The 27,948-nt window shown below is 38.9% G+C and overlaps 1 protein-coding gene across 4 annotated transcripts in view; it reads right to left on the bottom strand.

The window, feature by feature from the left end:
- Nckap1 (NCK associated protein 1) overlaps positions 1–18,047 on the bottom strand; it is a 95,550-nt gene extending 77,503 nt beyond the window's left edge. For 2 of the 4 annotated variants that reach the window (XM_070019579.1, XM_070019586.1), the window contains exons 1-2: positions 17,679–18,045; positions 553–663 (exon numbers count right to left, since the gene is read on the bottom strand). In XM_070019579.1, coding sequence (XP_069875680.1) covers positions 553–663; positions 17,679–17,786 — 219 coding nt within the window. In that variant the 5' untranslated portion in view covers positions 17,787–18,045. Of the gene's footprint in view, positions 1–552; positions 664–1,714; positions 1,733–17,678 lie in introns of all 4 variants that reach the window. The other 2 variants (XM_070019576.1, XM_070019574.1) reach the window with 2 other exon arrangements.
- Between the last annotated feature and the right edge of the window lie 9,901 nt (positions 18,048–27,948).

The following is a 27,948-nucleotide window of genomic DNA, read 5'->3' as shown; positions in this document are numbered from 1 at the left end:
TATAAAACAAAACAAGAAGCCGGGCACCGGTGGCTCATGCCTGTAATCCTAGCTACTCAGGAGGCTCAGAACTGAGGATCGCGGTTCAAAGCTAGCCCAGGCAGGAAAGTCCGTGAGTTAAGAGACTCTTATCTCCAATAAACCACTAGAAAACTGGAAGTGGCATTGTAGCTCAAGTGGTAGAGAGCTCGCCTTGAGCTGAAGAGCTGAGGGACAGCACTCAAGCCCAGAGTTCAAGCCGCACGACCGACAAAAAAAAAAAAAAAAAAAGAATTTAGGATACTATATGTCTATCTCATTTCCTTATTCTTGTTGTACTTTGAAAGAACTAGTGCATGAGAAATTAAAATCTTACATTCTTAACAACTGGTAATGATACTAGAATATTTTTGCAGTTTCAATGACAAGCATGTCTTCCAAAGTCCTTAAGCAATGTATATAATCTGTACACACCAAAATAAAAAGAATTAGATAAATACTACAAGCACTACAAACTGATAATTGCTCTCCTAACAAATAGGGCTAATCAATAGGAAAATTGAAAAGACTTACATTGTTGTTGCGGGTTTCTACAGCAGGAAATTTTCTGACTATGAATTTCACAGCAGATTCCAGGTTTTTGTCAATAAGGTAGGATGGTTTGGCCTTGGGATCTCCACATGCCTAAAAAACAACAGTAACAAAAACAAGAGTGAAATGCATCCTCCTCCTAAAATCAATGAATAGCCAATCTGCCATCAGAAATTAGAAAGATATTTTATTGTTTTTGGTGAGCAGGTGATAAAATGAATAGGCAAAGTGCAAGGATTGTCACAGCTGAAATATGCAATGGGAGACAGTACAGAGATGTTCTTCTACTGAAAAAAAAATGCATGGAAAGTTCCAAAGCAGTTAGCGCAGAACAGCAGTGAAGGGAAAAGCTCAAACCTAAAAATAAATAAATAAATAAATAAAAACAAAAGAAAAGGAAAAAGAAAAAGAAAATAATTTTGGTTTGAGGTAGAAATTGTATTCATCTGAAGCTAACAAAGTATTAAAAAATTAGCTATTAAGTAAACTACTGGACATGTTGCTTTCTAAGTGTGATAAGCCTGTTTTAAAATGTCTTTTCCAAAATGTTTTCCTCATTCATTTTAAACATTTTAATATGAGCCCTAGTTCAAAAGAACTGAAAGCTGCAAACACTGTCTTTACAGTGCTAAGATATGTTCCCTGTTCTTTAGGTTATCACACTGTTTTCCATCATACCAGCAGGACTACAATGAAACCTATCCTTGTTCTCTATCTCATAAGCACAGAACAAATGAAAATGTTTACATCTGACCACATCAGCAGTGCAGCATTCTAGGTAGTGATATATAAAGCATTATACAAATGTAAAAAATTTCATTAGAACTTTTCCTTAAAGTAATATAGACTCTTGAATACTGGTCACTGTTTCATTCAGTGACATTTAATTAACTGCTTGCTAATGAGATGTTCTTTCTGAAGAAATTACTAAAATTGTAGCATTCCTGATTATTTTTATTACATTTTTAAAGGATGTGTCCTTTGAAAAATAATTTGTCTGCCATGTGTAAGGAAATAAAGCATTGTAATTTCTTAAATTATTTACTATGGCTATGTTGTGAATTACAGAAAGAGAAGTTATGAAACATGAAACTGATCTGAAAGCGGGCAAGCGGGCAGAGGGAAGGTGAAAAGCTTTGCAAACCTTCCAAACTTGTCCTTGCTGGGGAAGCATTGTAATAAAAAGAGAGAAAATTACGTGTCAACAATGATTGTCAAACTATGACATACTTCTCAGTAGAAAACTTATGCACTGCAGACTATGAATTACAAATCAAGATTAGAACTGTATGTTGCTATATTCTAAAGGTATTCTAAATAGCGAGTCAGTATACAATAGATTCATAACTTATACTATTCATATATACTGAAATATATTGTGTAAGTGTGCAACCCACGTCATTATCTTGGTGGTCTTTCTTAATCAATTTAAAATAATAATATAAAGAAGGAAAAATAAAGACTACATGCATCTATAAAAATGGGAGCGAAACCAGCAGTGAAATTTTACATACCTTAAAAACAAACGGTAGCCAAGAATAAAAATAAATTGTTATTGGGTGAATTTTGCACTTCAACTCAAATTGAACTCTATTTTAAGTATCATCTAGCTTCCTTCCAAGCCAAAGTATAAAAAATCAATACAAGCATTCCAGTATTGTAGAAGTGAAAACAGGAATGCAATATTAAAAAATTAATTCTCAAATACAACTAGATCAAACAATTATAACCTAATCATTTTTATTTTTAACAAGACTGGTACAAAGCTACTAAATAAATGCAATCTCAATATAATATTAACATATAATCTCACTTTTCCTCAGACTATCATTATTTCCTGTAAATATGCTTCCAATGATCATATTCTTCATAAGGTAATTATATAACAAAGTAAAAATCACACCTAACCATCTGCCCAAAAAGAAACAACTCTAAATTAGCCATTTCCTTACATAAATGTTATAATGAAAATCAAGTTTCATAAACATGCCTGAGATAGTACAAAATCCTAAAATAATTCCAAATAGTTCTTTTTGTGTATTTTATTCTCTTTAAAAATCCAGCTATCTATTTTAATAGCATCCATATCAAGCAATGAAGATATGATAAGACTAAAATACCCATATTCCATGATCACAGATTTTACTGTGTAACAATTTAATCAACTAAAATAAAGTGTTGAGTGAGTATGCACTTGCATGTGTAAATAGCTCTTTCTTAGTCTGAAAACAGTAAGAATGAAACCGAATTTTCGTGGAAAAGTAGTTATAAATAATCCCTTTTAGAAATGATTTACCTTTTTCCATATTGCTTATTGGGTCTTAAACATGAGAAAGCATGGCAAAAAGATTAAAACCAGATTTTGAAATAAAACTACACATGGGATCCTTAAAATATTATACAGTATCCTCTAGTCTCAGGTTCTTCATCTGTAAAATGGGGTGGGAATCAGTACTTACCTCAATATAAGGATCTAAAGAGGGTAAATAAATCCAGGTAAAAACATTTAGCAACATGACTGGCACGTAAGTGCTCAACTATTATAGCTTTGTTAATAAAAGTTCTGATAAGTCTAATCTGGGTAGTAATCATAGTAGTAACAGTCCTCTTCATGAAACATGAAAGTAAGCAAATTTAGTGGTAATTTCCTTATATGATTATTGATTCTTCTTCTCAATGTATCATTTCCCCATTTAGCCTAAATCTACATATATTACACTGGCTTATTTATAGAAAGAACTCAGCCGTTAATTAAGAATATTAGATATTTGTGGCTTTGTTTTGTTATTTTAGTGCTGAGGACTGAACCCTGGGCTTTATACATGCCAAAAGCAGACTGTACCACTGCCAGTCCTGAGAATGAGTTTTGTCATAGGATAGCTATGTTGAAATCCTGGCTCTTTCACTGAATAGCAGCTATGTACCACAAATAAATGATTTTACCTTCTGTTTCAGTGCTTCTAACAATAAACTGCAGAATATAATCATAAACTATACAATAAAGTTTTAGATGCATGGAAAGAGCATGCATGAATAGAATTTATGAGTATATAGTATACCGTGAGCAATCAAAATATGCCAGTGGTCAGGAAACAATGACTCATGCATATAATCCTAGCTACTTAGGAATCTGATATCTGAGGATCAAAGTTTAAAGCTAGCCCAATCAAGAAAGTCTGTGAGACTCTTACATTCAATTAATCACCAAAAAAGCCAGAGGTGGAGCAATGGTTCAAGTGGTAGAGTGTTAGACTTAAGTGAAAAAGTTTAGGGTGAATGACCAGGCCTCGAGTTCAACTCCCACTTCTGGTATACACGCATGCAGGCGTGCACGCGTGCACTCAAACCAGGCATTGCTTTCTCAGGGTCATATGCCTAGCTACTCAGGAGGCTGAGATCTAAGGATTGTTATTCAAAGCAAGCCTAGGCAGACAAATACAGGAGACTCTTAAACCCAATAAATCAGTCAAAAGCAGGTGTGGCTCAAGTGGTAGTGCACTAGCTGTAAGCAGGGAAAAAAAACTGAGGGAAGAAGACCCTAAGTTCACGTCTCAGTATGGATATGAGCACTATTCAAACAAAAAGTATAAAAATAGAAAAATAAACTATGGGGCAGGGAAGGAGGCTCAGTGGTAGACTGCTTGCCTTGCATGCATGAGGCCCTGGGTTCAATTCCTCAGCACCACATAAGCAGAAAAAGCCAGAAGTGGCACTGTAGCCCAAGTGGTAGAGCTCTAGTCTTAAGCTGAACAGCTGAGGGACAGTGCCCAGGGCCAGAGTTCAGGCTCCATGACTGACAAAATCAATCAATCAATCAATCAATCACCCAATGATACTACTTAAAGTTATAACCAGGTAAACTGGCAAAGATATTCTAAATTGGGAGTCTTAGCATACAACAAATTTATGGAGTTTATATTAGTCATATAAATAAAAATACCACTGTGTCCATATACAACAATGACACAATTATAATAACAGTATAACAACAGTTAGAATAGCAGTAATTCTAACTTTGCAATTCTGTAACTGCAATAGTCAGGGAAGTTCTTGTACTATAACAACAGTAATAGAGCAAAATTCCAACTAACCAGTAGTCTCTTTATAAAGACTAATTTTGCCCACCCTAACAAAAGAATTCCATACAAGGACAAAGAAATTGTAAGGTAACAATTCACAATTTTTTTGAACAGAGTATGGTGTTAGTAAACTTGAAACCATGTATGTTACCACAGCTGCATTATGTAAAATTAATTCTTCACTGTTAAATTTATCATCATTAAAAAACCAAATTTTAGGAAACTATATATACTACTATACTTAGTTATATTTCAAAGACTTAACACAAGACTAAATCAAAATAGTTAATAAATTGCTGACTGAATTAGTAATTTGGAGTACTTCTATCCCTTTCCAGCTCTCCAAAAAACAAACAAAAAAGCTGACTTTAATCCAGAAATCACCTATCAAGGGTGACTGGGAATGTAGCTCAGTAATAGAATGCTTGTCTAGCATACATAAGGCCTGGGATTCAATCCCCCACCATAGCTGAGAGAAAAAACAAATAAATTTTGTCTTTTGACTTTTAATAAAGTTCTAGAGTTCTATCAACTATTTTTCACAGAACTGAATAAAAGAGCAAATTTTACAACACAAAAGAAGAAACATGCTGGGCGCTGGTGGCTCACACCTGTAATCCTAGCTACTACTCAGGAGGCTGAGATCTGAGGATCATGGTTCAAAGCCAACCTGGGCAGGAAGTCCATGAGAGTCTTATTTCCAATAAACCATCAGAAACCAAAGTGGCGCTGTGGCTCAAGTGAGAGCACTGGCCTTGAGCTGAAGAGCTGAGGGACAGCGCCCAGGCCCAGAGTACAAAAGCCCCACAACCGACAAAAAAAAAAAAAGAGGAAACATGTGAACCACAAAATTACAAAAAAAAAAAAAACTATAATATTTTTACTTAGCTCACTAATTTCATAATACATTAAATACTGTTTGAAATTTCAGAAAATCTAAAATGAATTTATTGATTGATAGAAATCTCTAGTTCATATAACTTGAACTCCATTTTCCATAAATATTATCCATAAATACTCTAATTATAAATTCAAAAAGTTGAAGACTATTTAAAGTGGCTGATAAAATCACAGTATTATTATAGAAAATATGTCACTACCTTGCTAAGCTAAGGAGGTAACTCCACAGTAAAATGTTTGCCTAGAATGCACGAGATCAATCCCCAGCACACATAGCATGTAAATTAGATTAACTTCTATGCCTCAGTTACCTACTTAAGAAAGTGAATACACCATTTCTACCTACTTCAGACTGTTAATTATATATATATTTTGGGGTTGGTCGTGGTGCTTTAACTCTACGCCTGGGCACTGGCCCTGAGCTCTTCAGCTCAAGGTTAGTGCTCCACCACTTGAGCCACAGGGCCACTTCCAGTTTTTCTGGTAGTTTATTGAAGAGTCTCACAGACCGGAAGTGGCGCTGTAGCTCAAGTGGTAGAGCGCTAGCCTTGAGCTGAAGAGCTGAGGGACAATGCCCAGGCCCAGAGTGCAAGCCCCATGACCAACAAAAAAATAATAAAAAAAAAAAAAATAAATAAAATAAAATAAAAATCCATTTGGGGCTGGGAAGTTGGCTCAGTGGTAGAGCGCTTGCCTTGAATGCATGAGGCCCTGGGTTTGATTCCTCAGCACTACATAAGCAAAAAGAAAAAAGCCGGAAGTGGTGCTGTGGCTCAAGTGGTAGAGCGCTAGCCTTGAGCTGAAGAGCTGAGGGACAGCGCCCAGGCCCAGAGTTCAGGCCCCAAGACCGGACCCCCCCCCCAAAAAAAAGAATACCTCCCACAGACTTTCCCGCAGCAGGCTGGCTTTGAATCGAGATCCTCAGTTCTCAGCCTCCTGAGCAGCCAGAATTAAAGGCATAAGCACCAGCACCCAGCTGTCAGCGTCCAGCCATTAATGATACTTAAAAAGCAAATTATGGTACACAAAAAAGCTATTTCAGTGCCTAACAAATAAGTATATATGGCCATCTAAAGGGAATTCCCAATTTCCTTTTCTTTGGGGGGGTCCGGTCGTGGGGCCTGAACTCTGGGCCTGGGCGCTGTCTCTCAGCTCTTCAGCTCAAGGCTAGCGCTCTACCACTTAAGCCACAGCACCACTTCTGGCTTTATTCTTTTTTACTTATGTGGTGCTGAGGAATCGAACCCAGGGCCTCAGGCATGCAAGGCAAGCGCTCTACCACTAAGCCACCTTCCCAGCACCATGGGAATTCCCAATTTCAAAATAAGATCTTAGACAAAAGCAAGTCTAGGTCAGTATAATTGCCAATTAAGTATCTCTAAGTTTAGTTACAAACAAAACACAAACCTAATGTTATTAACAAGAATAAAGGACAAAGACTAATACTTCATTTAGGTCACAAAGTAAATTTCTTTGACTAGAAAACATATGATCGACTTGACAGGATTTTAAAATATAACTTTAAAATGGCATTTCTGCCAAATCCCTTGATTCATTTCACTAAGTTGTTAAACATAAAATTACATACCATGTCTTAACATGCCATGGTTTATTCTACATATATTAACAAGAACTAATCAAGATTCTAAAAAGCAGTGATGCTAGGAAAATCAAATGTAGACTTAAACCTTCTTTTATCTATTCCAACAACATTAAGCTAAGATCAAGAAACAAGCAACCAAGACACAAGAACACTTCTCAAGAATAAAAAACGTTACTGGGCAACTCCAGTGTGCAAACACTTACGTTTTAGAAATGATCTACACTATCAATACTGATGGAGGAAACTTCAGAGAATTAATTTGTTCAAGGCATTTCAAATACCAAACAGGACCCACATATAAATTCGTATTTAATTTCATTCCTTCTACACTTAGCTACCCTCAACTTTCCTCCAGTTTGATCAGTTTAAGTTGTAGTCTAAGACGTAAGTAAAACATTCTTTTGCACAAATACTGAAGAATAAAATTTTATTTTTATTCAAAGAACTTTTTGGGTTTTTTTTTGGTCAGTGGTGGGTCCTGAACTCTGGGCCTGGGCACTGTCCCTCATCTCATCAGCTCAAGGAGAGTGCTCTACCACTTGAGCTTCAGCCCCACTTCCGGCTTTTTCTGCTTATGTGGTGCTGAGGAATGGAACCCAGGACCTCATGCATGCAAGGCAAGCACTTTACCACTGAGCCACCTTCCCAGCCCCAAATTTTATTTTTATTCAATGAAGTAATTGAAAGAAGTCAACAAAAAGCTCAGTGTTAGAGTAATAACACTATTTGTGAGAATATGGAAAAGAATTACCCATAACTGAGTCATGTAAAAAAAGAGAGGAAATATAAAAAATGTGACCAATTTATGCTAGAAAGACAATGTAATTTCCATTCTGTTACTAAACACAACTTTTAAAGCAGGGTTTGAAAAACTGTAGGCAGAATGAAACCAAGAAGCTCCGGAGTATTTAGCAAACTAAAATTAATACCTAGGAGAACAGATATCAACTGAGATTATAAACTTCAAAAGTGATTTACTTGTCATCCTTTTGTATTCTAGTTTTTAAAATAAAGAAAGTTAAACAATTGGTGTGAAAATTGTCAGAGTATTTAGAAACCTATCAAATCAAACTGTGAATTCTAGTATCAGTGCTTAATTTCTCAATTTTTTTTCTTACGCATTATCTGTATTTAGTCTTTTAAGTAGGATTTAGCCTTGAACTTGGATAGGTGAAAAGAAATACAACACACTGTAAGTTTCCATTAAAAGGCTTAATAGGAAAGCATACTGAAATCATTGTAAATGTTTCCAAATGACTTTAATAACTACATTTCCTGATTAAAACAAACAGAAGATCTTCTCAAGGCTGTTGCTCTACCACTTGAGCCATGACTTCAATCCACAAATAGGAAATCTAAAGATACACAAATTATGGCTATTGTTCCCTAAGTACAAATTCTGGGGAAATTGTACAATAAGAAAAATCTTTATAATTTATCACATGCTCCAGAATCCTATATTAAAATTTTAGTTATTTTAGCTGGAGAGGCTAGAGAATAATAAGGCCAAGGCCAATTGTAAAGCCTGTGCTGCAGACCAAGAAAAAATAGTATCCTTAATGACTTAAATGAGAGCAACTAGTTACCATTCAATTCGAAAGAAGCTATGTCATTATTGCCTTTAAACATTAGTTTGCAACATACAAGAACTTTCCAGTCTATAAAATGACATTATAATCTTTTAAAGGTGTTATGTACTGTCACACTTTTGCTATTAAGAAGTTGTTTGGGCCATCTGCCTGTATCTCACATTTGTAATCCTCGATGCTCAGGAAACTGAGATATGAAGCTTGTGGTCTGAAGTCATTCCAAGCAAAAAAGCACTAGAGGGGTTGGGAAGGTGGCTCAGTGGTAGAGTGCTTGCCTTGCACGCCTGAGGCCCTGGGTTTGATTCCTCAGCAACACATAAGCAAAAAGAAAAAAGCTGGAAGTGGTGCTGTGGTTGTAGTGGTAGAGCGCTAGCCTTGAGCTGAAGAGCTGAGGGACAGCGCCCAGGCCCAGAGTTCAGGCCCCACGACTGGACCAAAAACAAAAAACAAAAACAAAAACAAAAAGCAAACAAAATAAAACAAAACAAAACAAAAAAAGCACTAGAGACTCTTATCAAATAGCAAAATGCTAGACTGAAGTCATGGCTCAAGTGGAAGAGTACCACTCACGAGCAAAAGAGCCAAGTGAGGACATAAGGCCTTAAGTTTAAACCCCATCACACACACACACACACACACACACACACACACACACACACACACACACACACACACACACACACACACACACACACACACACACACACACACACACACAAACTATAGAATAGTCATCGCAACTAATAATTATTTTGTAATACATGCAAATATATATCCAATTGTATTATCTACAAGAGGGAATTAAGAAGTGTCTCCTAAAGGTTATGAGCTTGACTTAATGAGGAAAAAAAATGAACATTTTTAAATATCCATGATTTCCAAGCTCCAGAGAGAAATACCAACAACCAACATTAATTCACTTTATTTCTTTGTACCAGCCACCACACTACTTCAATTTTTGTTCTACAGCATAGGTACTTACATCAATGTTCTAAAGATAAAAGAAAAAATACAAATAGTGTGAACAAATGTAGTAGTGGTACTCAACACTATGTTGAAAATGAACTATACAAGTCGCAGTGGGACTGGGAAGGGGAAACTGGGAGAAAGTGAAGAAAGAGGCGACATTAAGAAATGTACTCATCACCAGGGGCCAGTGGCTCATGCCTGTAATCCTAGCTACTCAGGAGACTGAGATCTAAGGATAACAGTTCAAAGCCAGCACAGACAGAAAAGTCCCAATGACATGCTTATCTCTAATTAACCATTCAAAAACTGAAAGTGGAGCTATGGCTCAAAGTGGTAGAGTGCTAGCCTTGAGCAAAAAAAGCTCACAGATAGCACCCAAGCACTGAGTTCAAGCCCCACAATCTACCAAAAACAAAAACAAAAAACGGGGGGGTGGGGGGGAGAAGAACTGTACTCATTACCTGAACCCCTCTGTATATAACCTTAATAATGACAAAAAAAAGCACTGTGGGGCTGGGAAGGTGGCTCAGTGGTAGAGTGCTTGCCTTGCATGCATGAGGCCCTGGGTTCGATTCCTCAGCACCACATAAACAGAAAAAGCCAGAAGTGGCGCTGTGGCTCAAGTGATAGAGTGCTTGCCTTGAGCTGAAGGGCTGAGAGACAGCACCTAGGCCCAGAGTTCAGGTCCACGACCGGCAAAAAAAAAAAAAAAAAAAAAAAGCACTGTGTGAAATCTTAACAAATGGTAGATATTAGTAGTTTTATTATGCATTATACATAAATTATTTTTAATAAACAATTGGTCTAAGAAAGTTAAAGGGATGAAATGGCTTAGTTCAATAGCAAGAAATGTGCATTGCTGGAATTTTACTTAATGCTAATACTGTTAGAAAATTACACATGCATTAATTTTTCATTCTTCCTAACTGAAAAGGACAGAAATTTCCACACAGACACATTTTAATCCTGGCCTCCTCGCTTTTAGCATATTGGATGTAACTAGCTATGTGTGTCCATTCCATTAATTTTTCTTAAGCATACACATATAAGCAACAGATTAAGAAATCTAATTCATTTACATGTAAACTACATCATGCTGCTTCTCCAGTTTTATTTTTGTGAAGAATCTACCTAATTTAATCATAATATAATAAAATATGCATGCACATATGTTAACATTTATGCAGAAAAGGGTAGAAATACATGACTTAAATTTTTTAAAGTGAGGGGAACAGTGAATTTTTTAAGCCACACATTTCTGTTATGTTCAAGTTTTAAATAATATGTATTTCTTTGTTAACCATAGATTTTCTCATATATTTGTTATTTTGTAATTCCACAAAGGAAACATAATATGGAAAAAATCTATCTCTGTCAATCAAAAAATTAAGAATAATCATTTTTCCTCAGTATTTGCCAAAAATTTTACTGCCCCAGCCTACCAGAATTTTAAAAAAAGAATCATAGATTTATCTTACTTTCAAAGCTTCCTTGGAAAAACAGCTACAAGCCAACATAATAGGACTTAAATATGTTACATATATATATATATATATATATATTTTTTTTTTTTTTGGTCGGCCGTGGGGCTTGAACTCTGGGCCTGGGCGCTGTCCCTCAGCTCTTCAGCTCAAGGCAAGCGCTCTACCACTTGAGCTACAGTGCCACTTTCGGTTTTCTGGTGGTTTATTGGAGATAAGAGTCTCAGGGATGTTCCTGCCCGAGCTGGCTTTGAACCTCAATCCTCAGATCTCAGCCTCCTGATTAGCTAGGATTTCAGGCGTGAGCCACCAGCGCCCGGCCCTTGTTATATTTATTATATTTACTTGTATACTGCAAATTCAGCTTTTCTGAGAGATATTTACATAACATCTCTAACACTCTCAATAATGAAATCCAATATGAAAAAAAAAAAACTTCATACTAACCATTCCTATTAGCATAGAACTGCCACATCCAATTTCAAACAACTGACCTAATTTCTCTGCTCTTGAATGATCAACCAAAAAAATGATTCCCTAAATGGAGACAAGAACAATTCTGGAAGGGATGGCTAAAACTAGTTCCCACCTTGAAAGGACCCCTTCACAAACATCTTTTATTGCCAATTATTAAGCAAATATAGCTAGAGACTTTCAACATTACACTGCTAACCTGGTTAATTTTTCCCTCAAGAAACAGTTATCCAAAATCATAGAAAAATAATTGTAGGGAGAAAATACTCCAATCAAATTTTTTTTGGGGGGAGGGTCCAGTTGTGGGGCCTGAACGCTGTCCCTCAGCTCTTTAGCTCAAGACTAGAGCTCTACCACTTGAGCCACAGCGCCATTTCCAGCTTTTTTCTTTTTGCTTATGTTGTGCTGAGGAGTGGAACCCAGGGCCTCATGCATGCTCTACCACTGAGCCACCTTCCCAGCCCCTCCAATCAAATTTTTTTAAAAGGTAAAACAGTCCATTATACAAGTGATCTGCCATTGTTGAGAAGACTTTTTTCTCTTTTCTGGCCCTTATGAGTTGGTGCAATAATTTAACAAAAAGAAAATTATGAAGAATTAACTGAGCTCTTTTTGACACAGAGATAAATCTCACATTAATGATGGCATGGGAGGAAGGATTAAGAAGAAGAGTAAAGGACAGGACTGGTGCCAGTGGTTCACACTTGTAATTCTAGCTACTAAGGTAGCTGAGTTCTGAGGATAGCAGTACAAAGCTAGGCTAGGCAGGAAAGTCCATAAGACTCTATCTACTCCATAAGACTCTATCTACTCTCCAATTAACCACCAGAAAACCAGAAGTGGCCCAGTGGCTCAAGTGGTAGAGCACTCGCCTTGAGCTGAAGAGCTCAGGAACAGCACCCAGGCCCAAAGTTCAAGCCCTGTGACCGACCAGTGTGTGTGTGTGTGTGTGAGTGTGCATGCGTGTGTTTGTGTCTTGAACTCGGCCTGAGCACTGTCCCTAGCTTTGTCAGTCAAGTGTGTGTGTGTTTGTGGTGTGTGTGTGTGTGTTGAACTCAGCCTGAGCACTGTCCCTAGCTTTGTCGTGTGTGTGTGTGTGTGTGTGTGTGTGTGTGTGTGTGTGTGTGTGTGTGTGTGTGTGTGTGTGTGTGTGTGTGTGTGTGTGTGTGTGTGTGTGTGTGTGTGTGTGTGTGTGTGTGTGTCTGTGTCTTGAACTCGGTCTGAGCACTGTCCCTAGGCTAGTAGTGCTCTCTCATTGAGCCCCCACAGCTCCACTCTCCACTTCCAGCTTTTTGCTCGTTAAATGGAAATAATCTCATGGGCTTTCCTGCCCTGACTGCCTTTGAACCGCAATCCCCAGATCTCAGCCTCCTGAGCAGCTTGGATTATAGGCATGAGCCACCAGCACCTAGCTTGGGTTCTTTCTTGAGTGCTGCCATCACTCTACTTTTCCTGTCCAGACCTGTCAGCTGCTTTTAAAGTAAGAAATTCCTCTGTAGTTGTCTTGTTACCCGATTTTTAACCAATTAAAACTTATGTTAAACACTTTAAAAAAAATCACTAGTCAAGTGAGCAATATTAGTAAGTTTGGAAAGGGAAGGCATGTTTTTAATAAATAAAATATTCATGAATTAAGAAATAAATTTAATACATATTTTATATTAAGCCCCCTTATTTTTTCACAATTTCAACTAAACTACAAGCCCTCTAAAATTTTCTCAACTTGTAAATATTTAGGTCTCAATTTTTTTCTTTTTTATGTTACCTAAACTGACCAAACCTAATATTCTCCTAACTTTTCCGGTGTGCTGGTATCTTGAGATTACAAGTGTTCACTACATCTCCAACTTTTTGATATTGGGGTGGGGGAGTGTTTTTTGTTTGTGTTTTTTAATTTTTTTTCTAGTGATGCTAGGATTTACATTATTTAGAAGATCAACTTGCTAGGACAATTCCTGCCCTTTTTTGCTAAAGGGCTTTTCATTTGTTTTTATTGTTAGTAATAGGGATTGAACTCAGAGTTTTGAGCTCTGGCTTTTTCACCCAAGTCTAGCACTCCTTTTTTTTTTTTTTTTGTCAGTCATGGGGCTTGAACTCTAAGCTTAGGCGCTCTGCCCTCAGCCCTTCAGCTCAAGGTAAGCGCTCTACCACTTGAGCCACAGCGCCACTTCCAGTTTTCTAGTGGTTTATTGGTGATAAGAATCTCATGGACTTTCCTGCCCAGTCTGGATTTAAACCATGATTCTCAGATCTCAGCCTCCTGAGTAGCTAGGATTACAGGCATGAGCCATCAGCACCTGGCCTAAGTCTAGCACTCTTGAACCACTTTTCCAGTTCAGTATTTTTGCTGGTTTCTTGGAGAAAAGGGTCTTCCTGAATTTTCTGCCCAAGAAGGCTTCAATACCAAGGCTAGCCTCAGACCAGGAGGCTTGTTCTTGCAGAGCTGGAATTACAAACATTTTGTTGTTTCAGATAGGGTCTCAGTAATTTTGTCAGCAGCTGGTCAGCTAGCTTCAAATACTCTTGACTAAATCAATTACTAATATATTTTCAAGGAACCATGGTAAGCTTTCCAAGTAAATGTTGACATGTATTAATTATAGAAATATATTTTACTTAGCTCATTAAAGTATGTTTCTTTGCATTTGCTTACTAGCACCATTTCCACTGTATACAGAATGTTTCCCTAATCTGAAAATCTAAAATCTGAAATACTCTAAAATATGAAAATTTTTGAGCATCTACATGACACCACACGTGGAAAATTCCACACCTGACCTGTGTGACAGATCACAGTCAAAATGCAGAGGCAGGGCTGGGAAGATGGCTCAGTGGTAGAGCACTTGCATTGCATGCCTGAGGCCCTGGGTTCAATTGCTCAGCACCACATAAGCAAAAAGAAAAAAGCCGGAAGTGGCGCTGTGGCTCAAGTGGTAGAGCGCTAGTCTTGAGCTGAAGGGCTGAGGGACAGCACCCAGGCCCAGAGTTCAGGCCCCACAACCGGACCCAAAAAAAAAAAAAATGCAGAGGCAATAAAACCACTATGTAAAGTTACATACTTATACTATGATGTATAAGATGTATTTGAAGCCAAGTACCTGGAGCCATGCCTATTCAAGAAGTTAAGATCTAAGGATGTGGTTCAAAATCAACCTGGGCAGAGAAGTCCAGGAAACACTTTATCTCCAACTAACTAAGAAAAGGCTAAAGTGTAGATGTGGTTTCTGTGGTAAATTGCTGGCCATGAGCAAAGAAGATAAGGGACAGCACCCAGGATTTGCATGGGCCCGTATGTGTGGGTGTACAACACACACATAGATGTAGATCATACAGGTTTTATAATTGGGTCTCACCCTCAAGATTATCTCATTTATATATGGCCAAATATTCCAAAATCTGAGGAAATTCGTTATTTCTAAACCAAATCTGTTACTTCTAACCAAAATAGAGCAGAAAATCAAGTTCGGTAAATGATCTAATGCACATATAAATAAAAATGTAATAATTAACTGGCCAATATGTATTATAAGGTGGAAAGTTTTTTTGAGAACTGTAAGAGATGGAGATTGAAAAGATTATGTGGCTTATCCTATAAAAATGAAGACAGTGTGAACCTTATAAACACATGGTGAACAGATCTTACTTCTTTGGCAGAATATTTTAGCAAATGTTTCAATCTCTAGCCAGCTGGGAAGATATAAAAGCCTTACAGACAATTCCCCAGACTGAAAGATTAAAAATCTATTTGATGGATAGGAAATGTACTCATTACCTTACTCATGTAACTGTAACCCCTCTGTACACTATTTTTACAATTAAAAACATTTTAAAAAATCTATCTGATGCATTTATAAGCAAAATTATAGACCAGAACAACATAAAAGCCATTAATATTAAGAGTAACACACATGTTTACATATAGTTACAAATGTTTATATTCATAAATATGATACATATATATAATTCATTTCAACAAGCCCTAATCAATGGCCTCATAGCCTAATGGGCCAGGTAATAATCCTAAATACAAGTATGTCAAAAAACATATGCTCAAGAAGAACCTCATAATCAGGCAGGGTAAGAAAAACACTTATCAGGAAAATATCAATATTTGGCAAGTACTGAAATATAGTATTTCAATAACTCAAAATATTTGACAATTAGATATAATAATGACTGTATTCAACTTAAATTTTAGTAGTTAAAAATAAAAAAGCTTGACATGTCTCAAAACAGGAAGTGAATAAAAGTACTGCTTTGAGTAAAGGCAGCAAACTGGAATTATCAGAGCTCAAATGCTTAGAATTTAGCAGAATTTATCTATGAAACTAGCATATTAAAGTTTTATTACATTTACACTGTGAAAATGTTATGATGACTACTTAAAATAAGGTATTTTACCCAAATAACCCAAATCACTTTTGATGTTACTCTCACTTCCTCTTCTGAAAACCATTATAACCATTTCCTTTAACCACAATACCACAGGTTTAGTAAGTTTTAGTAAGGTTTCACTTGCTCATTTTTTTGGACAAAGTTTACATAAGAAACAATTTGTATACTTCTTAAAAAGCTAATCTCACCGAAAAGTTTAGGACAGGGCAACTTGTAAGTAATACTATCTAAAATTAAGTTAATCCACAAACTACAGATTTATAATCAAGGATCCACGGTAAATGCAGAAAGCTTGTTTGCCATGAGACTGGGCTCTAGACACATGGTTGTAACAAACTGACTAAGCATGTGGAAACTATTGCACTGGGTTTATAGTTAATGAATCCTGGCAATCAGGTTAACAAACACATCTATCCTTTCCCAATATATATCACTATTAATTCAGGATTATCTTTTTTACCCTTAATGTCAAAATCAAATTGAAATGTAAATCAATTTTATATACTCAAATACCTTGATAGGAATTTTTTTTAAGTCAACAGCCCTAACTCACAACCTACAATCTAAATCTATTACTATAATTTGAAAGGTAACATTCATAGTATATTAAAAGTCCAAGAAAAATAATTACAATATGGCAACTCACAAAATCTACTGTACAAAAAACAACCTCCTAATTTTCTCTATGAAATTCATTGAAATTTATCAAACTTCACACGGCTTTTCCCCCAAGGTACGTTAATGTCATGTTAGTGTCTGTCTTTACATCTACTTTTCCTATGCAGCTCTCTGCATAGGAAATAAGGAATATTCAGTGACCCTGTTAGCTAGTTACTCAGATGATCAGACTGCACTCTAAATCGCTTGCTCATGTGCAGAGACTGCACTTTAAGAATTGGTGTTTCAGGACTATCAGATAAGGCTTAAAAAAAAAAAAACTAAAACGAGGAGGAGTAGGGAGCGGAGAGAGAAGGTTGTTATTCCTGTTCTAGTGACTCACAGCCTAGAAGTATTTCAGAAGAAAATTGGTTCCACCCTCCCGCCTCCCTCCTTTTCACCTTCAAAATGAAATAATCCAAACGTCAACACGCTCTCCACAGGGTTTGTATTTGCAATCGAGAAGGCAGTGGAGGGGATTCGAGGGTCATCCCATCAGCCATTTCTTCTCCACATTCCCACACTTATCGACCAAAAAGAAAATTGTGCCAGTGGGGGTGGGGAGACTCCCGGCCCAAGGCCAGAGCCCCCCTCCTTCACCCTCAGCCGAGGGACACCCAAGTTCCCCTGACCCCTCCGGAATTCCGCCTACCCCATCACCCTCCTTCCCACGGACACGGTCCGGGGCGCGAGGGCACCGATCGCGCCTCCGGGAGCCGGGAAATGGCTTCTCCCAGCCTCGGGCCGGCCCGCGAGCCGCCGGGGGAAGCGCCCCGCACTCCACATTAGGCCGCGGCGCATCCCCGGCGACCTCGGGCTCGGCCTGGCGAGGAGGCCGAGATTCCCGGCCCTGGGCGCCGCCCGCCGCCCGCCGCCCCCACCCCGGCCTCCGTCCCGGCCTCGGTTCTCCGCCTCGCCCGCCCGCCCCCGCCCCGCCGCGGCCTCGCCGGCCGGTGCGCACCTTCTTGATGTTGTAGAGGCGGGTGAGCATGCCGACGCCCCGGTCGTTGAGGATGGTGAGCTTCTCCGCCAGCTTCTGCTGACTGGGCTGCAGCACGGAGCGCGACATGGTGGTCGCCGTGGTGGTCGCGATGATGGTGGTGGTGCCGCTGCCAACGCCGCCGCCGGCCGCCGGCCGCCTGGCGCCCAGTCCCCGGCCCGCGGCCTCCGCAGCAGCCGCGCCTGGGCCTCCTCCCCCGCCGCCCGAGACCTTCGCCTCAGGCCAGCGCGCCCATGGCCCGCGCGCCCCAACCCCGCGCGGGTGACAGAGCAAGGCGCGCCGGACGCCTCCCCGCGGGGCTCCTTTCCCCCTTTCGGCCCCCCGAGAAGCAGCCTGCGCCCCGCAGCCTCCTCGCCTTCCGCCCGCCGCCCTTCCGTCTCCACCCCCGGCGCTTGCGCCCCAGCCCCCACCGAGCGGCCTTCCCCGGCTCCTCCACTAGGTGTGGCGGCGGCAGCGGCGGCGGCGTCTCCGGCGGCTGAGAACGAGGCCGCTTCCCGCAGCCCCGGACCCGCGCGCGGTCACCTGATCGGGCGCGCCGGCGCCCCCGCCAGGTCGGATGAGGAACTGCAGCCGGCGGGCCCTGGTCCGCTCCGCTCGGCTTCACAGCAGCGGACCACTCCGCGGGACCTGGGGCTTCGAAGGCCAAACCCGAAACCTAAGCGGGGACCCCCCGATGTCTTCTTCTCTGCTTGTCCCACTCCACCCCTCTCTCCTCCAGGTTTCCCAAAGTGGCCTTCGCACAGCACCCCCAAAGACACCCTGGGGGCGGGGGTGTTTGTCAGCGAGTGCCGCCGGAGAGCGGGCTGGCGGCTCCCCGCGCCCGGCCCTCCCTCCATCCCCCCACGGCCTGACAGACGCTGCCCGCGGAACACAGCAGATGTCGCGCTCGGAGGGAACGCGGCTCCCCTCCCGGCCGCCCTCCCCACCCACTCCCGCTCCCCGAGACACTGGGTGCGGGAGGAGCTCGGATGTGGGAAGAACTCAAGTTCCTGAGATAACCGGCCTCTGGCATTTGTCAGCCGGGAACACCCATCCGGAGGAGTCGCTCACGGGCCCTGACTCCTGGCAGGCCGCAATAAAGACGGGCTTATTCAGGGAGAGAGAGTCAGCCTCCACCCTAAACCCCACTCCTGGGAAACTTTACCTCCCATCTCGTGGGCCCCCGGAACAGTTCTTCCCACTGACACGCTAGCTGTCTCCTCCCCTCCTCCCTCCCACCGCCCCAAGGTGAAGAAATGAAGGACCGATGTGATGGATGGATGACTGGGTTGAACAACTCCAACCAAGAGAAGTTAGACCACTTTGATATTTTGGATTTTACCTTCTTTCTCTGTGTTAATCTTTCAGATTGTATTTATTAATTTAGGCCAGTAACAAAGTTCTAAAAATTAATAAACTATCATTGGATTAATAAAACCCTTCAGAAAAACGTGATAATAGCCTTAAAACGTTTCTAAAAGCTACTATACTCCTCTTATGAAAATCTTTTAGCATCTTAACAAGAGAGGGAGTAGACTGAAGGTGTTTCCCTTAAGAGCTATTAAAATAACACTATTCCTAATAATAATAAAATGTCATAATCATATACTACACTTGGATTTTTTTTTTTTTGTCGGTGGTGGGGCTTGAACTTCGGGCTGGCTTTGAACCGCTATCGTTGGATCTCAGCCTCCTGAGTAGCCAGGATTACAGGTGTAAACCACCAGCGCCAGGGTACTTTTGGAATTCTATGCTTAAAGCTAGATTGCTTTGAATTCTTGCTGCATGGTCTTTTTTTAAAAATACAAACACATTACAGAGATCATCTATTTACTATTATTTCTTATACCTGATTACTTTCTAGTTAGTTGATCACTAACACTTTAATTTCTTTTCTTTTTTCTTCTTCTTCTTCTTCTTCTTCTTTTTTTTTTTTTGGTAGGGTCATGTTCAGGACTTGAACTCGATGCCTGATACTTTCGCTCATTGACTGGCCTCCAAGAACTGAGCCACACCTCCAATCCCTAACGTTTTCAATTACGAGAGGCCAGGATCTGAAGCCTGAGAAATTAAGTGCAAAACTGGGAAGAAAAAAATCACTTGAAGGGCTGGGAAGATGGCTCAGTGGTAGAGCGCTTGCCTTGCATGCATGAGGCCGTGGGTTCGATTCCTCAGCACCACATAAGCAAAAAGAAAAATACCGGAAGTGGCGCTATGGCTCAAGTGGTAGAGTGCTAGCCTTGAGCTGAAGAGCTGAGGGACAGGGCCCAGGCCCAGAGTTCAGGCCCCACAACCAGACCCCACCCCCAAAAAAAAGAAAGAAAGAAAAATCACTTGAATAGTTTAGGGCAGCCAGGAAAGAAAAGGTGCTGAGTGTGGGGGAAGAAAATCTATGCTCTTTTAATAAAATTATAAATAAGCCAATTCTAAAGTTTAACATTTAAACAGACAAGAATGACATGAATTTGAAAACAACTCTTTACTCAAGAAAAGCTACTATCATGTTTCTAAGCGTGCAGATACTTGTAACTCAGACTATCCAAGGAGAACTCTGTAGAGACTAGTCTTATTGTTCAATTAATATTATTATACAATTGTTAGACAAGCTAACCCCAAATTGTAATAGAGTATATGTAATAGAGTCTATTGAGTGAAAGAGATTAAATCTATAGGAACTATTTACAATTTTTCATTTCTCTTCATTTTTATCAAGAGTTTTGTTATTAAAATCACATGCTGTATGCATATGTATATTATTTGTTCAGTGTATATGTGGAGGGATGTGTAATCTCTTTTAGTCTTAAAACTAGAATAAAGACTTCATCTCCCAGACTCCCTTGCAACTTACTCTGACCTTGCAACCAATGTTCTGGCCAATAGAATGTAAGCTTTTTAAGACCTTTTTTGGGAGACTGCTGTTTTTCCTTTTGCCAGTTCTTCCCTACTTCCTTCATTCTCACAGAAGTAACAAGGATTTAACAGGTCTTTTGTTTAAGGGAGAGGGGATTCTATTTCAGCAAAACTTGATTTAAAGGGTAACAATTTGTATGGCTACTATTACAATATCTCTAACCAGGAATAATAATAGTAGTAATAATAATAATGAACAATTATTAAGTGTTTTAGTACTGTCAGCTCCTATTATTCCAGTTTATTTTATCATCTACCTTTAGCAAAAGAAATCTTTAAAAATGTTATATTGGGGGGGGAGGGGGGAGGCTGGGAAGGGATGTGAAGGATAAACAAAGGAGGAGGCTGCAATGCTTGGTAAGAAATGTACGCATTATCCTGCCCATATAATTGTAACCCCTCTGTACAGTATGTTCACAAATAAAATAAATAATTTTTTTTAAAAAGTTATATTTTTGGTTTGATTTTTTTGTTCTTTTTTTTTTTTAACACATATTGTGCTACTGTCAAATACAGGGACTTGTGCTTGGTAGGCAAGTGCTCTTCCAGTGGGTTATATTCTTTTTTATTTACAAATGAAGAAATTTCAATGATTTTTTAATGACTGAAAAGCCATAATCGAGAAAGTGGTAAAGCTGATACTGGATCCTTTATCAATCTGATTCGAAATTCATATGTGCTGTTTACTGTGATAGTATTAAAGACCAGTTGGATGGTGTTACATTTTTTGTGCACCCCTGAAGATGAGTCCAGTTTCCATTAGAGCCAAATTTTTATAAATAGTCAGAATCTTCAATTCTCAGCTGAAGTCTGACATATTTTTCCCTAACTGATATAATAGCTCTTTTAAGTTGCTTTCATTTTCTTTTTAAGGTATCAGTATGCTTTAATCACATTTTAAAATTTTTTATTTTATTGTTAAGAAGTTGTACAGAGGGGTTACAGTTACACGAGTAAGACAATGAGTACATTACTTGTGGATCATTGTTACCCCTTCCTTTCCTTGTTGTTGTCCCACTATCCCTTCCCTCCCCCAGCTCCACACTCCTATCCTCCTCCTCCCCTTGCCGCCCAAAGTTGTAAAGTTCATGTCCAATACTGGACAGTATGTCCAATAGGTATCTTCGTTGTAATGGGTCATCCTGTGTCCTTATTTCAGCATTTTGTTATTTCCCAGATTAGACATATGTATATACAAGATTCAAGATATCAAAATCGAGTACAGTGACAACAGGGGATATGCCATAGGGGAAAGAACATACAAAGGAAACAACCACAACAAAAAATAATAAAATCGGGCTGGGAAGGTGGCTCAGTGGTAGAGCGCTTGCGTTGCATGCATAAGGCCCTGGGTTTGATTCCTCAGCACCACATAAGCAGAAAAAAAAAAGCTGGAAGTGGTGCTGTGGCTCAAGTGGTAGAGTTCAGGCCCACGACCGGACCCAAAATAAATAAATAAATAAAATCACATGGCACATTTAAAACAGTAACAATAAAGACAGCCTCTTGTGTCATATCTTGGGGTTCATTTCACTTAACATCAACTTATATGGTCATTTGTACATCGTTTTTGAGCTTTTCAGCTCATCTGAAGAGATTATCCTATATGGATGCTAATTACTGCAAATAAGGGAAACTATGGTACCTAAATTTCTTTGGGACTGGGTAACTTCACTTAATATGATTTTTTTTCTAAGTCTTTCCATTTCCTAACAAATTGGGCAATGTTGTTCTTTCTGATGGAAACATAGAATTCCATTGTATATATGTACCACGTTTTCTTGATCCATTCATCTACTGAGGGGCATCTGGATTGGTTCCATATCTTAGCTATGGTAAATAATACTGCGATAAACATAGTTGTGCTGGTAGCTTTGTGATCCTTTGGGTAAATGCCCAAAAGTGGGATTGCTATGTCATAGGGGAGCTCTATGTGTAGTTAAGTTGCTATCTTTAGCTTTGCTTTTTCCAGAAACTAAAATGAGAATTGTTTCTATAATACTTCTTGCTAATCATGAAAAATACTTTACTTTGCTTTTTAAAGATCACTTAGCTGATCCAAGCCCTCTGTTGCTTCCCTCTGTGAAACAAGAAGGTGGAAAATTGGAGATGGACATTTCCATGTTCTCAGACTAAAATTCTTTGATGAGGATATTTCTGGTCAAAGGTGATTATATAGAGAGAACAAGAAGGAAAGAGGTATACAGAAACCATATGATACAAAGCTAGAGTAATTTTTGTTACTGGCATGAAGGTTGAGTGAGAATTAAAAAAAAAACAAGATAGAACTATTAACTCATATTTACTTAGTACTTGCTACGTGTCATACCATTCATGTATTAGTATTTTATCTTCTTATTAAACTCTTGAAAATAGATACTCTTTTTTTTTTCAGTGAAATATTTCCTCCTGTAGAGAACTTTCTTAACATGCATAAGGCCCTGAGTTCCATCCTCAGAAAAATAATCAAATAAATAAACACATAAATGATTCTTTGAGCTTTATGTCATATATTTAAATGGTTAGAAGAAAAATGTCTCAGGGCTGGGCAGACAAACGTACAGAGTTAGAATCCTAGCTTTGCTCTAACAGCAGTATGTCCTTGGACATGTGGCTGAAACTCTGCAATCTCAGGTTTGGTTTTCTTTTATCATAAAGAGATCAAAGTACCTTTTTATTAGTGTTATGAGTAATGTAGCAGATCATTGTAGCAGTTGTATTTTATAGAATAACATGAACTATAAATATTGCTTGTTGTTACTATTCTTGTGGTTATTATTTTAATTGCCTTATCTGCCCAGTTTTCTGATTTCCTAAATTGGTAGGTAGCTTCAGGGAAAAAGTAAATAGAAAGTGGTGGTGGTTTTTGTTGTTGTTGTTTGTTTTTAGGTGAATACAATGAGTTCAATGGAGGAAAAAATAGAAAAGTAGAATAGTGGTTGTGGGTAATGGCCTCCTTTAAGTAATTATGTTCTAGCATTCAACCAAAAAAATTAGAAGTCTACCTAATTGTATTAAATTGCTTTGCATGACAAACTCCTATTTCACAGTAATCATTTCTGAAAATGACATTTTTGCTTCTTCACATTAGGCATACACTATAATCACTACTTCTAAGTGGTGATTATATTTAAATGTTAAGGACATTAAGTTTTTCCTTATTATACATTATACATTATGCTAAAAATATTATAAAGTCATTATAAGATAACTTTTCCTCATTAAAACATCATTGAAGTCTAAATGTTTACAATAAGTCAGGTGTTCACTGGTGCTGAAATTCAACTTCATATCCCCACTCAAATTCAACCCAGTGTCATATAACCACTGTCGTACAAATTCAGCTGCTACAGTAAAATCCTATTTTTCTGTGTTAAAACCATGAACATATACTGCCTGACCTAGATTATTTTTATATTAAGGTTTTCAGTTTCTTATATTATTTTTGTTCTTTCATAAGTTTGTTTGTTTGTTTGGTTGGTTGGTTTTTGGTTTTTTGCCAGTCCTGGGCTTGGCTGGGCCTGGACTCTGTCCCTGAACCTCTCTGAGCTCAAGGCTATCACCCTACCACAACACCATTTCTGGCTTTTTTGTTTATGTGGTACTGAGGTACAGAGCTTCATGCTAGTGCTACGCAAGCAGTCTATCACTAAGCCACATTCCTAGTCCTTATAAGTCAGAATTTAGGCACATTTTTCCTTTTTACATTTACATTTTCCATTTTCCATTTACATTACATTTTGTGTTTTTCTAATTTCTTTTTTAATACATTTTTTATTGTGAAAACACTGTACAGAGGGGTTACAGTTACATGAGCAAGGTAATGAGTACATTTCTTATCAAGCATTGTTACCTCCTCCTTTGTTTTCCCCCTACTATCCCTTCTCTTCCACTTCCATAACTACACTCCTCCCACCCCACCTAAATTGTAAAGTTCATTTTTCAACATATTGACTTGTACATCTCATTGTTGCAATAGGTCAACCTGTATCCCTATTGAAATATTTTGTTTTTTTCCCTTCCCCTCCCCAAATTATACTAACATCAAATACAGTGACAACAGGGGTTATACCATTGAGGGGGAGGGGAGATATACAACTCAACAAAAAAATCACATGGTACTTTACAAATACGTTAGAAACAATAGCAAGAAAGAAAAAATCACCTGTGTCCCTATCTTAGGATTCATTTTGCTTAACTTCATCTTATCTGGTCATATGTATATAGCTTTTGACCATATCTACTTATCCCAGACATGTATTAGTTATTGCAAATAAAGGAAACCATGGGACCTAAAATTTTTTCCAAGTCTTTCCATTTCCTAACAAATGGGGCAGTGTTGAGGCTGGGAAGGTGGCTCAGTGGTAGAGCGCTTGCCTTGCATGCATGAGGCCCTGGGTTCAATTCCTCAGCACCACATAAGCAAAAAGAAAAAAGCCGGAAGTGGTACTGTGGCTCAAGTGGTAGAGCGCTAGCCTTGAGCTGAAGAGCTGAGGGACAGAGCCCAGGCCCGGAGTTCAGGCCCCACGACCAGACCCAAAAACAAAAAAACAAAACAAAAAAATAAATGGGGCAATGTCATTTTTGATGGAGGCATAGAATTCCATTGTATATGTATACCATGTTTTCTTGATCCTTTCATCTACTGAGGGGTGTTTCTCTAATTTCATGGTCTTAATTTGTATGTTTGTATAATTTGTATGTATATTTTTTGTATATTACTTGTATATTTGTATGTTATTCATATATTTGGATGAAAATGTAATCAATTTATTTTTAGCTTATAAAGAGAGGAAAACCACTTTTTCTAACTACTATCTCATGTATTTATTTGATATACCTTATTAGGGACATAGCAAAATAATCTTCATCCACATACATATATGCATGAATACTTTCTTAACAAGATTTAATTATGTGATTGTTTGATTTGAACTGTAAATATTTGTAACTTGAATTAAGTAGAAAATAGCTATGCCCTGTGGCTCAGGTGGTAGAGCGCTAGCCTTGAGCTGAAGAGCTGAGGGACAGCGCCCAGGCCCAGAGTTCAGGCCCCACGACCAGACCCCCCAAAAAAAACAAAAACAAAAAAAAGAAAATAGCTATGCCACTGCAGTGGATAAATTAGATTTAAAATGCTACCAATTATATTATCTACTATATGATTTAAAACTCCAACTACTAGATGAAACCTATAGAAACTCCAAAAATCAGAAGAGAATTTTGGCCATGTATTTTATTTTATTTTATTATTATTATTATTTTTTGTAGGTTGTGGGGCTTGAACTCTGGGCCTGAGCACTGTCCCTCAGCTCTTCAGCTCAAGGCTAGCACTCTACCATTTGAGCTACAGCACCACTTCCGGTTTTCTAGTGGTTTATTGGAGATAAGAGTCTCACAGATGTTCCTGCCCGAGCTGGCTTTGAACCTCGATCCTCAGATCTCAGCCTCCTGAGTAGCTAGGATTACGGGCGTGAGCCACCAGCGCCCAGCTTGGCCATGCATTTTATTGTGGGAACAACACAGTTATTCTAGCGCATTCTCTTATTGTAAAAGAGGGTGAGAGGGGCTGGGAATGTGGCCTAGTGGTAGAGTGCTTGCCTAGCATGCATGAAGCCCTCGGTTCGATTCCTCAGTACCACATAAACAAAAAGCTGGAAGTGGAGCTGTGGCTCAAGTGGTAGAGTGCTAGCCTTGAGCAAATGAAGCTCAGAGACAGTGCCCAGGCCCTGAGTTCCAGCCCCAGGACTGGCAAAACAAAAGAGGGTGAGAGAGCCAGACATCAGTGGTCATGCCTGCAATTATAGCTAGTCAGGAAGCTGGGATTTTAAGATTGCAGTTCACAGCTAGCCTAGGCAGAAAAGTCCATGAGATTTTTATCTTCAATTAACCAGTAAAAAGGTTGAAGTAGAGCTGTGGTTCATGAGGTAGCTCCAGCCTTGAGTAAAAAAGCTAAGGGACAGTGCCCAGGCCCTGATTAAAGCCCTACTACTGTGGGGAGGGGGGGGGGGGCGGGGAAGAAAGAGAAAGAGAGAGACAGAGAGACAGAGAGATAGAGAGACAGAGAGACAGAGACAGAGACAAAGAGTCACAGAGAGATAACCCATGAATTGAATCTGAACAAAGGAATCAATTGAATAACTTATTTTTTCTATTTCTTTCCAGAAGTCAAAGCAGAACTACAATACTTGTGGTATAATTCTAAGTCAAACTACAAATACTAATTGCAATTACTGCAATCTTCTTTTTCATTCTTGTATAATACATGTAATCCAAATTAGTTCTAAGATTCCTAATTAGTGCTCAGTCATGACCTTGTATGAATCTAGTGATGCTATATATCCTGTCCATAGAAATGAAGAGGCCTGAAGCTGTAGATGAGTGGTACAACACTTGCCAAATAAACATGAGGTTTTATATTTGATATGCAGTACTGGAAAAGAAAATAGATGGGGGTACAAGACCAGCCACAGTGCCTGTAATCCCAACTACTCAGGAGACAGAACAGGAGGATAATTGAGGCAAGTCAAGACAAAAGTTAACAAGACATTTCAAACAGTAAGCTAGACATCTCAATCAATTTCAACCAATAAGCCTGTCAGGTCAGTTACACAGCAGGCAAAGGTAAGAGGAACATGGTCCAAACTGCCTGGCCTTATTTGAAAAGTAACTAAAACAATAAGGAATGAGACCATGGTTTATGTGGTAGAGTAGTTGTCTAGCTAAAGAGTTAGACTCCAAGATCAAAACCTAGTACCACCAAAGGAAAAATATTACAAATTTTTATCAAAATTTGTTATTGTTTGATTTGGATCTTTTTGTAGTACTAGGCCTCATGCAAGCTTACATAAGTACTATGACACTGAGCTACCTCCCAGCCCAGTGCAAGTTTTAAAGAGTTTATAGGGTGGTTTTATTTTTGTTTTGCCCATGTAGGGGGTATTTTGTAAGGAGTAACATTGATGAAAACGCATTGTACTCATAAATTTACATGTTGAATTGAAATGTATTTTAGAACTACTGAAAGATAATTTTTTTAATGAGTTGAAGTGTATATAAAGGCCCAAAAAACCTAGAAATAAAAAAAAGGAATAATGGGCCAGTATAATGGCACATGTGTGTAATTCTAAGAGTCAAGAGGCAGAGGCAGGAGAATCATAATTTAGCTTGTATTACATTGTGAGAACCAGCCTTAAAAAAACAAACAAACAACTGTGTGCTGTTTAACCTGGCATAATCCTTAAGAAGCAAACTTTGAGCATCTTCCAGAGCTGTGAAAAGTGTCCCTTTCCTCATCAATTCAGTGTGCTAGATGATGGTAATAGGGCAACCTCTGTAATGA

This window comes from Dipodomys merriami, unplaced genomic scaffold (genome assembly GCF_024711535.1).
Source record: "Dipodomys merriami isolate MVZ:Mamm:240054 unplaced genomic scaffold, mDipMer1.0.p SCAF_1, whole genome shotgun sequence".
Taxonomy (NCBI): Eukaryota; Metazoa; Chordata; class Mammalia; order Rodentia; family Heteromyidae; genus Dipodomys; species Dipodomys merriami.
This window is presented reverse-complemented; position numbering and strand designations above follow the sequence as displayed.